The 16880-nt window shown below is 34.2% G+C and overlaps 1 protein-coding gene across 5 annotated transcripts in view; it reads right to left on the bottom strand.

Moving 5' to 3' along the window:
• Positions 1-1395: 1395 nt before the first annotated feature.
• LOC135223768 (rabankyrin-5-like) overlaps positions 1396-16880 on the bottom strand; it is a 221518-nt gene continuing 206033 nt past the window's right edge. For 4 of the 5 annotated variants that reach the window (XM_064262531.1, XM_064262536.1, XM_064262533.1 and 1 more), the window contains one exon: positions 1396-16682. In XM_064262531.1, the coding sequence (XP_064118601.1) occupies positions 16419-16682 (264 nt within the window). In that variant the 3' untranslated portion in view covers positions 1396-16418. The remainder of the gene's footprint in view (positions 16683-16880) is intronic. The other variant, XM_064262532.1, reaches the window with a different exon arrangement.

The following is a 16880-nucleotide window of genomic DNA, read 5'->3' on the forward strand; positions in this document are numbered from 1 at the left end:
ATTCAAAAACCCCAAGTTCACGATGATAAGTTCATCATTTGCAATCCCCTCCCTTGATTTTGTTGGTAATGACCAGGCGAATTAATTTTATGTCCTGTCAGGGTACTGCATAGCTCTCTCAAAAGGACTCAACATCTCAAACCTGAGTGTCGAAGAATTTTTGTTAGCACAGGCTGGAACACAAAACAAGTGACCAAGTACATCATCTCCTTTTGGCTATGTGAGGAGATTCGACAAGCATACGGTACCTCTTCACATACAGATGCCAATACAGTGTAAGCAAGAGCCCATGATGTAAGGGAGCTTGGCCCTGCCATTGCTTTCAAAAAGAACTTAGTCGGTTCATAGGATATTGAAGGCTGGTACACGGCTTCGCTAAATGACCTTCACATCCTTCTATCTGTGGGACGTTGCCTATAGGCCCTTGGATGCTGTTGGCTGCTCAACAAGTTGTGTAGCTCATCCAGTGCCCCTAGTGGGACAGTTTGTATCTTCCATAATGTTGGTTATGAAAGTGAGAGTGAATGGGGTAACATCTTCCTTTCTCGTTCTTTTTCTCCTCTTCCAGCAGGCAGCGGAGAGATTTGAACCATCATTTACTGGAAATGGTTAGATTCTCGGTGAGTGAGCATCCATTCTATTTTCCATATTTGATTTTTCCTACACAATTCAGATTCTTTAGTAGAAGTAAGTCTCTTCCTCTCTCTTACAAGGGGAGAAAGGAACTGACAATAGAACAAGATTGGTAGCTAATGATGTGAGTTTTGTTGTCTCCCTCAATTACAGGTTCTTTTCCTTCTTCCATGAGCAATGTAGACATGAGTTCCCATTGTCTCCTAGCCTGGTTGTCTGGCTGTTGAGTAACCCCTTGCTTAACAGATTAGAAGCATACGACTCCTTCCTATGCTCTAACAATTGGCCATGAAGTGAGCCGAACCTCCAGTCGGTTCTAAAGCTTACTTTATCCTCCTGCCAAAAGTAAGTCTCCTCTTACATAAAGACCAAGGGTTTGCTCTGTATATGAACAAATGGCAAATTTTTAATCAATTTGTATTTTTCACGACTAACAAACCTGAGGTGTTACCTTACATGGCCCACCTCATGCTACCCCTCATACTGTTACCCGAGCTGGAAAAAATAAGCATCACAGTCCTCCGCTAGCAGGAAAACCAGGTCGGGCTCTGCCCACTTCTTTCCTTAAGGGCTTGTTACGAAAAATGCAAATTGATTAAAAATTTGTCATATTGCTACAATATGCTAGGACCACATCTTACTTGTTACTGAAACTAATATAAAAAAATTGTACTGTTCTATATTTTAATTATTTACATTTACCATACCTGATTTTTCGTTTACCATACCAGATTTTTCATTAAGGTAAAAAAAGCTACAGTATATCAGAATTGTTTATTAACTTACAAATTCAGTTAAATTCAAAGAAATTACCATAGGACATTATAAAACTATATTTATTATACTGAAAAAAGGTACTTGTGTAGGTATGAATGAGTTACAGAATGAACTGCAATTTAACAAGAATAATGAAAACTAACAAGTAAAAAGATTCACCAAGAATAATGAAGACTAACATAAATTTGGTCTATAACAATATGGAATATGCATTTTATAAAAAATGTTACAATAATGATTAAAAATATTACAAACAAGTCCTTTATAGTGTGAAATATACTTTGCAGCTATTAAATTCGAGACGTAAAAATTAAGTTAAATATTTAACCGGGACCCCATTACCCTATGAAAGGGGACAACAAAACAGCATTACATATGCTCTTAGTAGTACATAAACTTTCACAGCATATAACATGAAAACTATAAAGTTAAACTAACTACAATACTCTTAAACAATATATTATGAGCAAGGAAAGATGTTTTTGCATAATAATGTTACTAAAAATTTTAACCAGAAATATCCCTCATATCAATTGTTCATTTGATAATAACATGATAGAGTAAAAATAGTATAGACTCTTTATATGTAACTGCTCGAGTAAAATTTGCTTACCAGTGTATGAACAGTTGAATGAAATTAAAGCATACTCTTTCCAGAAAACAAGACATTGGCACATACTGTTTAATGAAAATGTAAACATAATAGTATCAAAATAGTCCATTATAAAAAACTGAAGGCCAATACCTAACCTTAAATACACATTTAACTTTTTAATTATACTGTATAACATAGCAGTGCATAGTGTGCTTAACTATAACCCCTATGACACCTCAGTATGGTACGGATTATTTGTATACTGTTAAAATCAGCTGAAATGTATTGCTATGTAGGATATGTATGAAAAGTAAGCACAATAAGGAAATGGAAGGAATCATCCTGAAAAATGAAATTCACCAAAAACTAATTATAGTATCAGACAAAACTAAAGCATCAAAATTACAGCCTATATGAGAAAATAAAAATCTGTATCTTTTTCAAAGTAAACAAGACTGTCTACAATTTTTGGCACTTGCAGATCCCCATTGGTAGTTACTTGACTACGTACTTATGTACCTGTGAACATATTTTGTCCTTAGATGACAAAAGACAGGTCAGTGACCGAAAGACAGTTACAGTGTTCTCTCAGTCATTAGCTATTGTCTTAAAAATATACAATGAGCTTCATGGCCTCATATAAATTACAAGGGGAATGGGGACCTATGCTGGAATTTAGGATTTCATTAGATACTCTTTATAAAAATGTTTTCACGAAAAAGTTTTTGACTTGCTCCTATATGGATTAAGATAAAACAACCATCATATATGCATATATCAAGCTAGTATAATACTTAATTGTGTACTTAAATTAATTTGCTGCTTGTAGCAATACTGTACACCATGAGATAATTTACTTCAGTGCTATCAAACTTCTTTACAAGTAAATAATTATCTTATATATATATATACTTTATTCTGATGTGTGGCAAATTAAGTATTTTCTCTCATTCACATTCCATTTAAAACTTTTCACAATACTGATTTCAACCTTCAAGGGCTCCTGTTGGTGAGTGAGTTAACTTGTGAAATTATAATAAAATAAATAGTGAAATAATAATAATAAACTAGTGAAATAATAATAAAATAATTGTCTGATAATAAACAATATACTCTAAAAAAAATATTGAGGAAAAAAAATATTGAGGAACAACAGTTCTTAATTTTGTAAATTACAAGAGCCAAATGCTGATGGTTTAAATTTCCCTCTAGTACAATTTAATGTTTTAAATATACAGATCTTTCAACACAATGTTTTCTTGTGCTTTTGAAGAATTAAATTTACTGTAACTGCATATTTCTACCAGATCCCAATAATTCAGGCTGGCCTTATGAGAATTCTTGATAAAAGCAATGGTTTATTTTAACATTTTAGTGGCACTTGGCCATGACTCATAAAAATTGAAACCTTTCGCTATGTTCAGTTGATTGATACAGTAATCATATAGCATAAAACTATTGTACAACAATTTTCATACTGTTATCACTGCAAAGTTACATTTGGTGAGGTACATTAAAAATACATGACACAAATACAAGCATGTATCAAAATAATCATCTGTCCAGACATTTCATAAATTATGAAGTTAGGCTAAGCAATGGTCTGATAGGAGCATCACCTTTCAAAAGCACCTGTTGTGTGTTTTGTAAAATTCCTTTTCATTAAAATAAAAATACTTATCACAGGCAACATTTTAATGGCCTACTTTTATTTACACCATTACATGGTATACTTCAAGAAAAATTGTGTGAGTGTAATATACAAAGAATTACTTCTGAAGCAGTCTTTTGTGACTCAATCTCACTACCAAGTAAAAAACAGTGTTAAAGCAGATTCATGTTTCTAACATTTCTGCAACATATCATACACACAGTTTATGCAAGAAAGAGTAATGTTACCAGATTTTATTGACATTTGGCATGTAAAAGCAGAAGTAATTTCCTTAACAGATTTTCTTTATTACATGACTAAAGAGTATTATTTTTCAACATTTATGAAGCAAATATACCAATTTTCCCTTTGTTTCTAAAACAGGCTTAGATTATTTATTGTTCAGTGACCAGTAATTTTTTGTCAAGTCCTATGAATTTCATAAAGTGAAGCTGCAAATTATATAGCATTTCTAACTAAATGTGTTTAAGAAAGTTACACTACTCAACATTTCTCAAATAAATCAAGCACAGGACCATTAATACACCATATATTTTCAATTAAGTTGTAAGATACTTCAACTAACCTACTTTAACATGAAGCTGTGTTGGTTAGTACGTAGGAAATATTTTGATTTGAGAACATGAATTGCCTTTGAAATAAACAATCATTGTTATTAACTGCAAGTCATTACTTTAATGCAGTACTAGAAACATTCTGTAGCACTTCATAGAACCAAAAAGGTTTGACATGCTGAATAGATGCCGATTAGTCATTGGTAAAGTTACTTTTATCAAGTTACTTTTCATAATTATGTGAAGGGCTTGAGATTTAATACTGCAATTTTGCCTCGGTTTCATTAACATAGTTTGGGAAAAATAAGTAAATACTGTACTTTTTTTTTTTACTGTACAATGAAATTATGAAAATTTACTTAAAACTTCTGGTAGGATTACATGTCAAGATAATTTTTAAAATCAAAATCAATTGTTGCATTAATGACAGTACTGTATTGACTAAACCCTACTGGGATCAGTGACGAAAATATTGGAGTACTGTATTGACTAAACCCTACAGGGATCAGTGACGAAAATATTGGTTGCTGAATGGAAGACTAGTGAGTAGACAAACTCAGACTCTTATTTTCTACAATTTTATTTTTTTTCTAATCACTGTGTAAATGTATCTTCAGTATGTGCTGACTATTTCAAATATAAAAAAACCATGCTAATGTTTAATAATGGTTCTTTAAATGACTAATAAACATTTATACACACGTCAAATTATTGTTATGGATTTTCATATTTTTAAAGCACAAATCAGCTAAATAATAATACAAGTGACCTCGTGTACAATACTACATCTCGTGTCTCTGGGTTTCCATTAAAACAAATTTCCACTCAGTTCTCAAGTTAATCAGGGTCTTCAGCCGGAGTCCAGCTGACTTTATAAAAGAAAAAAAAATTATTTATTTATATTGTAAACTATAAAGGAGATGGGTTTCAAAATTTGATGTTTTTAACAATTTTTTTTTTTCCACAAAAATATTTATGATAGTACGGAATTTTAAATATACTACAGTGCATATAACTGAGAATTTTAATGGTGTAAGATAAACGAGAAAAAACTTAAAGAACTGATCTTTGTACTAGTGGCTATTAAGCCCTCACTGATGACTGAGTTGGAATACTACCATGTATCCAGTAGAAAAAGTGGAACAGATGGGTATTTGTTTAAAATGTACATAATTGGGCCTGTTTCTAGATACTGGTTTTGATGACCTTCATTAGCTAAGCTTCAAATTACAATAACTATGAGTGGACTGCAAGTGGCAGTTGACAAAAATTACCTTTAAGAATGCAAGCTCTTTAAAAATCATCAAGGGGTAGACGACAACTATTAATCTTTCAATTGATAAACTAGCCAATCATCCTTACGGTTGGTAGTAGAAACTTGTAAAGCTAGATCTTATACTTTGATTTTATTTCTTGTACTCCTTTAATTATAGTTATGACTCGGTGTAAACATACTTTACAGTTTATCAGGATATCAGCTCTATGTTATAGTACATGCCTCTCCGAAGTTTAAGACATATGAATGTCGTGCTGTGATTTAGAAAGTAATGTTGAGTATAATGTATTGCAAACATATTTTCTATATATTTCTGACAAGACAGTGACAGGTTTCAAACAATATTTACAGAGATGTTAGTTTCTTTCCTCTGCTAAAAAATTTTAATCAAACTTGTTATATAAGAAGATTAGACCTTAGGATAAAATGCTGAGTCTCAAAATAAACTCACTGACACTACATTTATATTTGTAATTTATTATTCTATTACAAAATGAAACAGAAAACCTCACATACTCAAGAACTTGTCAAATTGTAACTGAAACCAGCATGGCTTAGAGGATGCTTTTGCAATATAAACAAACTTGCCAAAACTAACTGTAGACAATAAGGAACTAAGGTTGTAATGTAATGTAAAGTAGCAGAGGCTATAAATATTTAAAGAATGTAAATTAAAAGGAACTTCTAATACTTTTCTGTTAAGCATTGCAAAAATATTGAAACATATCCCTAACTTACTACATTAGTAACAAAATGTAATTTTAATGTTATTACTATAAATTTCCAGTATAGTACTGGAGTTTTAAATTAAAAAATATATTCGACACTTCTTATGAATTATTTCTAGACAGCTTAAAGACAAGAAAAGTTGGAATTTCCAACTATCACATACCGTATGTATCTCCTGAACTGAAATTTTAATGTTAAGGTTTCTCCGGGCAAAGTCATGACTCCTCAAGTGTTTTATAAAGTCTGTTGAGAGCAATGTAGTTAATTGTATTCCAATTTCTCAGTCTCAGTGCATTCAGAATAGTGTGGAGTAATTGGTATGGAGCTTACATGATTCAGCATAAACACTAGAGCTTTCTTTTACCATAAAAGCCATTTTTCCATACCAACCCAACGTCACTTGTATTTTTATAGATATGCCCATATCATGGATTTAATGTCCCCAGATCAGCAATCCCACATCGCATGTGCCACCTATAAGCACATCATTCACCTTCCTCACTTTATAAATATCTGAAAATGAAGCCGAAAGAGCAGCCAGGTTGGGAGGAAGGCACTCACTATATAATAATCAGTTTTTATGAAAAACTTCTCTCTTTTTTTTATTAAGTAATTTAATCAGACTGTTGAACAAAAATTGTTTTTTGCTTTCATTATACTAGCAAAAACTTAGTTTGTTTAATTCCAAGTCCATTAATCATACAATGTATAGTATGTATGCATCCAAATTTCATTTTGAGTGGGAAGTGTTAAAAGTTCCTAATGTGAATATAAGTACTACCTCTAGGATTTAGGGGAGCACTATAGGAATAGTATGAGTCAGGAACAAAGGTTCTGGCATTCAAAATATGGCTCAACCCAGAGTAGGAATAAAAAGCACTTGTGCTTGGTAGTTATTTTCAACTACAAAAAGAGCACACCCTTCATGTGAAACATAGATGCTAGAAACTCTAGGTCTAATTCTCGAAAGTATAATCATAAAAGGATTAAATGACGTGAGGTATGAAGAAGTGGAAGATGATATCCAATCCCCCCCCACCCCCACCCCTAAAGGTGGTAGTGACAGTTGGTTGAGACTGAGCAAGGTTTCCCTTTGTGCTAGCATGGGTCCTTACCCCAGCAAGTTAAGTGTTAAAGGGGATAAGAGGCTTGATGTGGAACTCTGGCCTCTGTATAATCAACATACACACCTCCCCTAAAGGTAGCACTTTGCATAACACCATGACTACTGGTCCCAAAGAACATAAAACCAATCATCTGAAAGGAAAGTCTCTTGAAAGAGGTAAGTGTGGATTAGCACGGTTAGCTGACATTTAAGATTAAAAAAAACAGAGGACTAGGATTTAATCAACTAGCACTCTTACCAGTGCAGCTTTAATTTCTGTCCCATTACTGTAAAATCTGGATGATTTGCCTCAGCCAGTAGGAGGCAAGTGTGGTTTTTTGTGACTTGCCTGCGCTGTCTTGTGGAGAGAAACAGTCTGGTGTTACAGTCTTTCATAATCTAAAGGTATTACTGGACGACACAAAGTCCTCCTTGTAACCGGCAAATTAAGCAATAAAAAAGAACAAACCTAACTACAGTCTGCGCAATGACTTTCCCAGACAGCATGTGAACCTTACTGACCCATCTTGAACATGCACCTGCAGGCTTGAAAAAGCTCTTCATGACTGACTAGGTTTACATGATCCTAAAAGAATCTCCTTATTGGAAGTCTCACTTCAACTCCACTGATGAACCCTAGTCTAGTCCATGAAGCTCAATACAGTGGAACCTCAGTTTTCGTACATAATCCGTTCCAGAACTTCCCACGAAAACCGAAACGATAATTTCCATAATGAATAATGTAAATACAATTAATGCATTCCAGACCCCCAAAAATATTAACAAAAATACATTTTATTGGGAATAGAAAGTTTAACATACAGAAAACAATGAGAAATAAATATAAATGACTAATGAAATGAATAAATGGACATTTAACATCACTATTATCATTATGGAAAACACTTGTTAGCTTATGGAAAACAGAGAGGGAGGAGGAGAGGTTATTGTTTGGAATCTCCCTCCAGGTCTTCAGGGATCAAGGACCTATCAGAGGTTACTTCTCTTCGTTTTTTACTAGCACCATCTGAGGTTACTTTCCCTCTTCGTTTTTTACTTGCAACAGGGCCAGCTTGAGAGTTCTGGACCCCTGTCACACAACAAAACTGTCCAGAGACATTTGTTTCTGGCGTTTCTTTAAAATTTGCCTAATGTTAAACATTGCATTGTCATTAAACATTTTGGAGACACGGATTACAACCTTTTTGTTGGGATGATAAATCTCCACAAAAACTTTGACATCTTTCCACTTTGCAAACATGTCCTTAATCCCTGGAGTAGGCACTTTATGTATGCTCATTCGTTTTCTTAAGTTCTCAAACCAACCTCTGCTGGCCTTAAATTCACTAACAACAGTAGCAGTGCTTGCTGTAGGCATTTTCTCACTGAGATCAGCATGCAACTTCCTCCAAAACTTTTCTACGAGTTCTTTCTTGAATTCTATGGTGTTTCTCGCCTTTTTTACAGGAGGGCTAGCACTTGGAACTTTCTTTGGCCCCATGATGGCTTATTTAGCAGTAGCACTGGAATAAAAAAGCACAAAAACAATGAAACAAAAGCAGAATGGGTCACGAAAGAAGATGGGATGCTTTGTTTGGGTGCTCGATACGGGGCCTGGTCATGCCCTGGGCCCCAAGTGGAGTGTTCCAGTGTACAAAAACTGAGGAAACGTACATTAACCAAGACAAAACTTTGTTTAAAAAAAAAAAAAAAGTCTACGAAAACGGAAACGTGCGAAAAGAGAGGCATATGAAAACCGAAGTTTGACTGTACATATCTTCGAAAGGGAGGACCTACATCCCTTGATGGTGGTGAATGACAGCTTTCCAAATCACCAAAGATATAGGAGAAATTCTGCAATGACTGAATGTTGGAATAAACTGAATAATGCCACTTTTATTGCACACATTACACGATTGGTTCCACTTCATCTGTTAAAGGATCCTGCAATAGCTGTGACTGCATATTCTGTAAAATATCTACCTCTGAGACCTCATCGGATAAGTTATGTGTGAGAAGCTGCAAGATCGCACAGTTACTGTGGAATCTGAAGTGTGGCGGCTTGCATAGCTTCTTCCAAGCTGGAAGCTTATTTGGATTGTCTACCTAAATACACTTATGGCTTATAAGCTGCTACTGCTGTGACCTAAGGGTATCAGAATCTGTAAATTCTTTGATAACTGGTTACCTGATATTCTCCATTGTAGGAAGGTGTCTATGTCCAGGTTCCTCAAAACATGCACTATCATGTCTATTTTCCCACCTACTTCACACAACTGAACAGTAAAACTAAAGTTTCTGGTCTAAGTTCATTGCTTCAGATCAAACAAAAGAGTACCCAATAGATACCAAAAGAGCCTTGCATATACTGAAACTCATTGACCATCCCCAACCCCACAGCAGGGCCTGCTTTTTTCATCTGAGACAATCTACTACCACTACCCTGTTGTGCCTTACAGGAAATAACTTTGGATCCACGTCAGCACAGTTTATTTCCACCACATGAAGATGCCTCTAACACCAGTTTTGGCATGGTGTCTTGGACTCTGTGCCACTCTGGTTTCTCAAGACATGATTATCTGAGGATTTGGAAACTGTCCAGTAGAGGCAATGCTGACAAAGACTTCACAAGTTGCAGCTTGAAGCACCCACAATTTGAGGCAATTTTGGGGAACCAGTTTCTCCAGCAACACAAGGTCCCTGATCACACACTGCCACAAATTAGCCAGGAGACATGGATTACATCAAAAGTAATTGAACAAGAACAGCATCTCCTCTGTCAAGTCAACTAATGTTATCAGTTTGTTGATGCCAATATTTAGATAAATCACTTTCAAAGGCAATTGGCCTGACTTCACTCAGTTGCTCAGTTGATAAGAAATCAAAGTAGTAAGCTATTGATTTCCCTTTCTGGAAACAACCCCCTCACTCTCATCCAAGTAAGTAGTAGTTCTACTAGGGATTAGACAGCAAGGTGAGGTCAATGTTGCAGAAGCAGGCAATCAAGGAGGTGTCAGGAGAGTGAACTTCCTGGCATCTCAGCCTCAAGACTGCATACTAAATGTACCATGTCATGCTTTCTTGGAAATACCTTTGTTTTGCTATAGATGAGGAAGGTATTTCAGTTAAGAGGTGTGTGTTCTGCTTGTCAATTGCCCTGCAAGTCTTTACTGAACCAGCACCTTTGAGTGCAAACTGGAGCAGTATAAGACTTAAGAGGTACCTAAACATACCATCACTAGCCAGTTGTCCAAGTAGTACCTCTGAAGCCTTATGCTGTTTTGTTACACATGTGCACCAACTAGTAAAGACTTGCACTGGAAATCACACCAGCAGGTATCCACTACTGCTTCATCTCCAGAAATTAATATAATCCTGGCTCTTAACTATGACAAGCAATTTATTTTAAAAAGAGTGCTGTCTGTGCTACTGTACTACTGTAAAGTAAGTTTGTTTATACATACTCTCCTTAACTATGTCATTTGGGAACAAGATCCAAAATTGTCAAGTCCTTGCTGAGGCTGGTTGGAAATTAGTTGGCTTCCTGTCTGGGGGCCACAAACAAACTGAAGTCCAGTGATGATGTGTCTCCTGTTCCTGTCCACTTGGTCTGATGTCCTCACAGAAACCACTGATGAGGAGATACTGCTAGAACACTACGATGAAGGAGAGATAGTATGTAACATTAATCAATCTGAGTCTGCTCCCAATCGTTACATGGAACAAGCATACAGGGGCCATCGACTTGAAATTCAAGCTTCCAAAGAATGTTGGTTTCAGCCTTCCAACACAGACCCCACACTGCAGCAGTAACTAATCATAATACAGAGCCAGTGAATTTTCATCGCCCTGGGGGTGGCACAAACCCGCAACATCTCGGCGGCATACCATGACACTAGTGACCACACCAGCAGACCAGTTAAAAGAAATCAACTGCTTCTTGACACTGAGAAACACAACTACTGTCCAGTTTTAGGTCACAGTTACTAATGATTGGTTTTCTCTGGTGCATCTCTGTAGATCAATATGGCAAGAGATGTTATTGCCATCTTCTTTAGAGTAGGAGTATACAATCATAACTGGCATCATCTTTCATCAGGTGTGTGTTTATATTTGTTGTCACCACAAAGTTTAGTGATAAAGTTATTACATATGTAGTGATAAAATGGACTGTTAGCACCATAAACAAACCTCAAAATAATGTAATATTGGTACAAAGTAGCCAAAGAACAACAAAAAGTGCCAAATTAGATGACCCACTCAACCTTTGCTCAAAATAATGTGAAGCAATTAAAGAAGATTGACAGATACAATAACCTCCTCCAATAGCTGACAAGTGAACCTACTCTTTAGCTAGTTGAAGAAAGCACTTACACAGAAACTTAAGAAAAATGTTAATATACATACAACCTCAAAAAACTCAACAGTAGTAACTTTTAATGTGTACAAATAACTTTTATCACTGAATAGAAAAGGCTGAAAAGAAAAAAATTAGCTAGTGAATGCAAAAAGGTAGGCGCTAAAAACTGGCAATCCTGCAGAGATAATGAAGCCAGGAGGGTGATTTCTAGTACCTATGCTTTTAGATGAAGCATATACTGTGAGGCTGTAATCATGTTTCTCTGTAATATACACAAGACTGATTCTTTGGGAAATATGAAGACTATATATTATGCTTATAAAAGATTGATGATAGCACTGTACTGAATATTTTTTTGTTTTGGTTCAGATTTACTTGAAAAAATCAATACAAGATAATTTCCAAGGTTATACAATTTGGGCTATCCAAGGATGATAAAATAAGAAAAAAAATGCCTATGTCTACTGTAATTCAGAGGTAAACATTTTAAAAAGTAAGAATAAGAAGCAAATTAGTCAAGATCTGCAAGACATTAAAAATTTTTTAACAATAATGTCATTTTACAACAATGTCATTCAGCATCATTACTAATGATTTTACACCTGGTTTCCCCTAAAGGAGTTAGACATTCAATTCCCTTCATTCTTTTATTGTGTACTCAATGCCTGAAATTCTATCTGGTTCATATTATTCCAATGTCTTATGACTTTTCTGACTACAAGTATCCCTTTATTGTAGCATACCCCATCTATCTGCTATTTCCTTATTTTTACAATTTTGCCAGTGCAATCTAGGCAAGAGGCTTGTGAGTTTGTCATAATATTGTTAAAAATCACTTCCATTTTGTTAAAAATTATGTGCCATGTTTTGAGTGCACAACTTCTCCACAGCCTCACAGTCCTATGTTTCACCATGGTACCTGAAATATTTACCCTGTTACAAGGGCTGTCCCTTCCCCCTACAAATATTCTCTTCTGTCTTTTCACAAATGTCTTCTTATGTTTGAAGAACTCTTAATCCATTTAATCTTGCAATTCTGAGGATACATTTTGCAAAACCATTAGCCCAATAATAAAAATTGTATTCACCTGCATAGTTTAACCATATGCCCCTTTAAAAATGCACCCTATCTTTTGCTTCCAAGTTTGTAACTATAACCATGGTTTTATACATTAATTTATTATTGTTCTTTTTCATTTTACTTTTTTATCTCTTTTTCCATTCTACTTATCTATCGTAAAAAGTAAGTTCTCAGACCTAAACTTCTGATTTTGGTGTTAATACAGGGTCATCTGCATATATAAGTTTCTCAAGGGCTTCCTTTCTACTTTGTTATAGATAAAATTATGAAAAAAAGCAGTAAATGGCTCACTGTCAATTATTGATGGAAAATCAGCATTTTCCCAAATGATACCATGTGTTATAACGCAGTAACATCACTTGCTTAATAAATCATTCTGATACCGCTGGTTATAATGTCAGTGTAATTGCATGTCTTTGCAGAATGCCTTCGCACAATCTGTAATAAGTACATATTTTTCTTTTGCTAGGCATTAGCTGTGGTGCATTCTTACAGCACAGAGCAAAACTGGTACTTAGTTGTTTTATAGATTTTTTTTTACCTTTTTTCCATCACTTTCACCAGTTTTTTTTCTATGTACTTTTATACAGTACTGTGCTCCAATTTATACTTACAGTATAAATTGTAATTCATACTGTAGATAGTAGTACTGATTGTTTCTTGGCAACAATCATTCAACCCTAGTTATATTTTTGCCATCTTTCTCTTTTCATTCATTCTGTAGTAAATTGATTGTTCTATATAGTATTCCTTCAACCCGAGTTTATTTTTGCTACCTTTCACTTAACATTCATTATCATTTATCTTTTTACCTAGCCATCTAAATCCTTCAATTTTACTTTACTCCAGTGTTCATACCTCATTTACAAATAGATCCTTTATGCTAGCCCTATGAGTCTAGTAATGTGAAACACTTATCCTACTATTTTTCTCATCTAAAATTCCACAATTTAGTGCCTCCTCTTTCTAGTTGCATCTCTGCTATATTTTCAAATAGCCTGGTTAACTCCTAAATTATTGAGTCTTTACCTAAAATTAAAACATTTACAGATTATTTTTGATGGTCTCAAAGCCTTAATATTTTCCAACTTTATAAAGGCTCTCCTACTTCTTTGGATGCCATTTATTGGTCATCTGTCATACCAACCTTGATCACTATTCTTTTTGTGATATTTGAAAGTACTGTTACCATTGATCCATGACTTCTTTTCTCTCCTACTTCAATATCTCAGTTTAAATTATTTCTATGCTTTGCCCCCTTCATCTGTTTTATTTTTCTCCAATAATTTTTGCTATACAAAACATTTTCTTTATTCCCACTTCTGTTAAAGAGTTGAGATTCAAAAGCCATTTCTCCTGAATCCTCTTGGCCCACCTTTAATTTCATTCTTCTTGACTTTTTCAAATAACCACTGCTTTAAAGAACATAAACATACTTCTGTACCTGGCAGACATTTTCAAAATAAAGCAGAAAAATATGGCATATTATTATTTAACATAAACTTTTTTTAAGAATGAAAGTTTAACCTGATAGTTTCTGCTCAGTAGTAGCACTTACATTGCATGAAAAAGTCCACTTCATGGAATTCAACATACCTGTGGGCCACTTTATAGTTTCATTTTACCATTGTTATTGAATAAAGATGTTAATCCACTTAGTATGAAATTCATTATCAACTGAAACTATTCAGTAACAAAATATTTTTAAGCACAGATACATATTAAAATATGCTGCAATATGTTCTAGGACACCTCTATGATATATAATTCAGATCCTTGAGTAAAATAAATCACTTTTATGATGGTTGAAACTGTTAAGCCCAGACAAAAATACCCTTCCAAGTCCATTGCATGAACTGCTGTAAGGCCTCGTTAAAAATGCATCACAAAGCTCCTTGTATATCTTGTAGCAATAAAATTGATCAATTACTGACTAATACAGAACACTACAGAGATTTCACCAAAAATAAGTTGGTTTTGTTGGAAGGGAATGTTGAATTCCTTAAATATCTTGTTTTTTTCTTTTCCCTTCTGAAGCCTTGCTTTCTCACTGATAGTGACAACCAATGGTATGGTACACAAAATATTTTTTAATCTTTTTCAGTCTAAGTTGATTTAGTGATATCTATCCAGGTTTACAGCATTACAATTTTCCTATTGCCATAGTTTAACTAAACTTTCAAATCAAAACTGAAGTACATAAAAGATGGCTTTAAATAGTATTTGTACAATATTTTTACATATCAGGGGCTAAAATGTTCTCAAGTTATTTTTAACCAATTTCATAATCATAAATCCATATGCACTCTCCTCATTTTGTTCGTGAAGTCTTCAAGAATTTCAAATGTAAAATTCTGCAATACTATACTACTGAGAGAACACGATTTTTTGCTTAATATGAATAAACTTCTGTTTAAGTGTATTTCTAACCAGCCTCATCCATCATCTGAGTTTTCTGAAACTAAATATAGCTCAAACATCCATTGAACTGCTGTCAATAACAGTATCATTTTAGATAATATCTCAAAATATAATTGTTAACCCAAGGCACTAAAAACTAATTTGACATAATATGACATCACAAAGCTGTATGCAGAATTACGAGATGAGGGTAGATGTTATACATCACCCCACTATACGTATAATATTTCAATTCAGTTAACTGAGCCCAGATGGGAACTACAACAAACAGCAATTATTTTTTTACTTCTACTCTTTCACAAATAGATACAAAAACTTTTTCTTATGCAAAATGAAAAAAAAAAATTTGCAAACTTAAATACATCCTTTCATTAAGATGGCAATGTATGGACAAAAAAATATGGTTATAATACTGCATTAAATTAGGTGCACAGTTAAAAAGTAAAGCAATAATGGTTCACTGACAAAGCAAGTTTCTAGACAAGAAATTCAAAACTTAAATTTGCTTTACATAATTATTATCCACTTTTAAAAGTTGTTTGTGTATATATTGCTGGTATTTTGACTGATTTACAGGGAAGGTTACAAATGAAGGCATCAGCATTCACTTCAATAGCAGTGTAGTTTCACTATTGAACAAAGAATGTGTCTGAAGCCCTTAACTTCCTCTTAATAATGAAATCTGGCTAACCATGCGCTTAGAGTAAACAGATATGTATTTCCATGATGATGTTTGCACACCACAAAGCATGCTTTCGTAACCAGTCACAGAAAAGTGAGTTACTCTGCCAATGCAGTTATTAACCCATGTACATCACAGACAGTTTGGGACAGACCATTAAAACGAAGGGATTTTACAACCTCACCTACATCCTTACACTCTTCCCTTCGCAATCTTAGTTTCATCTCTTAAAAATTAAAAATGTGTCACTTTGGTATATAATTAGTATAAATTCACATACTATTCTAAACAGCATATTTCTTTAGTCTAATAACTTAAGTTTAAATTATATTTTAATTTTAAATTTTACTGATATACATAACTACATGTTTGAAAAGGTATGGGGTATGTGAACCTTTAATGTCAAAAAATGACAAAATTTGCAACCATATGAAATCCTTCTCCCTTATTCACTACTGTACAGTAATCATAAACTGCATAGAAAATTGCATAAAAAACATGAACATATTACTCACACTAAGAGATGTTGGATATTAAGAAACTGCTGCAGGTCCCAAAGTAAGGACATCGTAGCATGTCTGGCAAACTCGGACCGGTTTATTTAAAGAGAACTTTATGATAGGCACATCTTTATCCGAACAGCGACTGCACAACAACCGTCCACAGTGTCTACAATGATGCTTTCGTGTTGCAATTCCAAATTTGGTACCACACTCCATGCAGAGTTCACCTTCACTCCATGGAGGTTCAGCAGATAACACATCCAGTAGTCTAAATAGTAACGTTTTAGTTGGTACCTGTAAAAAGACAAATTCACAGATAATGAATTCTCAATTTTCAAGGTAATTTATTCATACCAGATTTATAGATTTTTAAAAAATAACCTAGGTTAATTTTTATTTTAGAAATTTGTTATTGAATTAAAAAATTTTAATCTCTTTCCACGGTTCACTATCTGTTAGCATAATAAATTTTGTTCTTACTCAATTCAATCT

The sequence above is a fragment of the Macrobrachium nipponense genome, chromosome 10 (assembly GCF_015104395.2).
Source record: "Macrobrachium nipponense isolate FS-2020 chromosome 10, ASM1510439v2, whole genome shotgun sequence".
Taxonomy (NCBI): Eukaryota; Metazoa; Arthropoda; class Malacostraca; order Decapoda; family Palaemonidae; genus Macrobrachium; species Macrobrachium nipponense.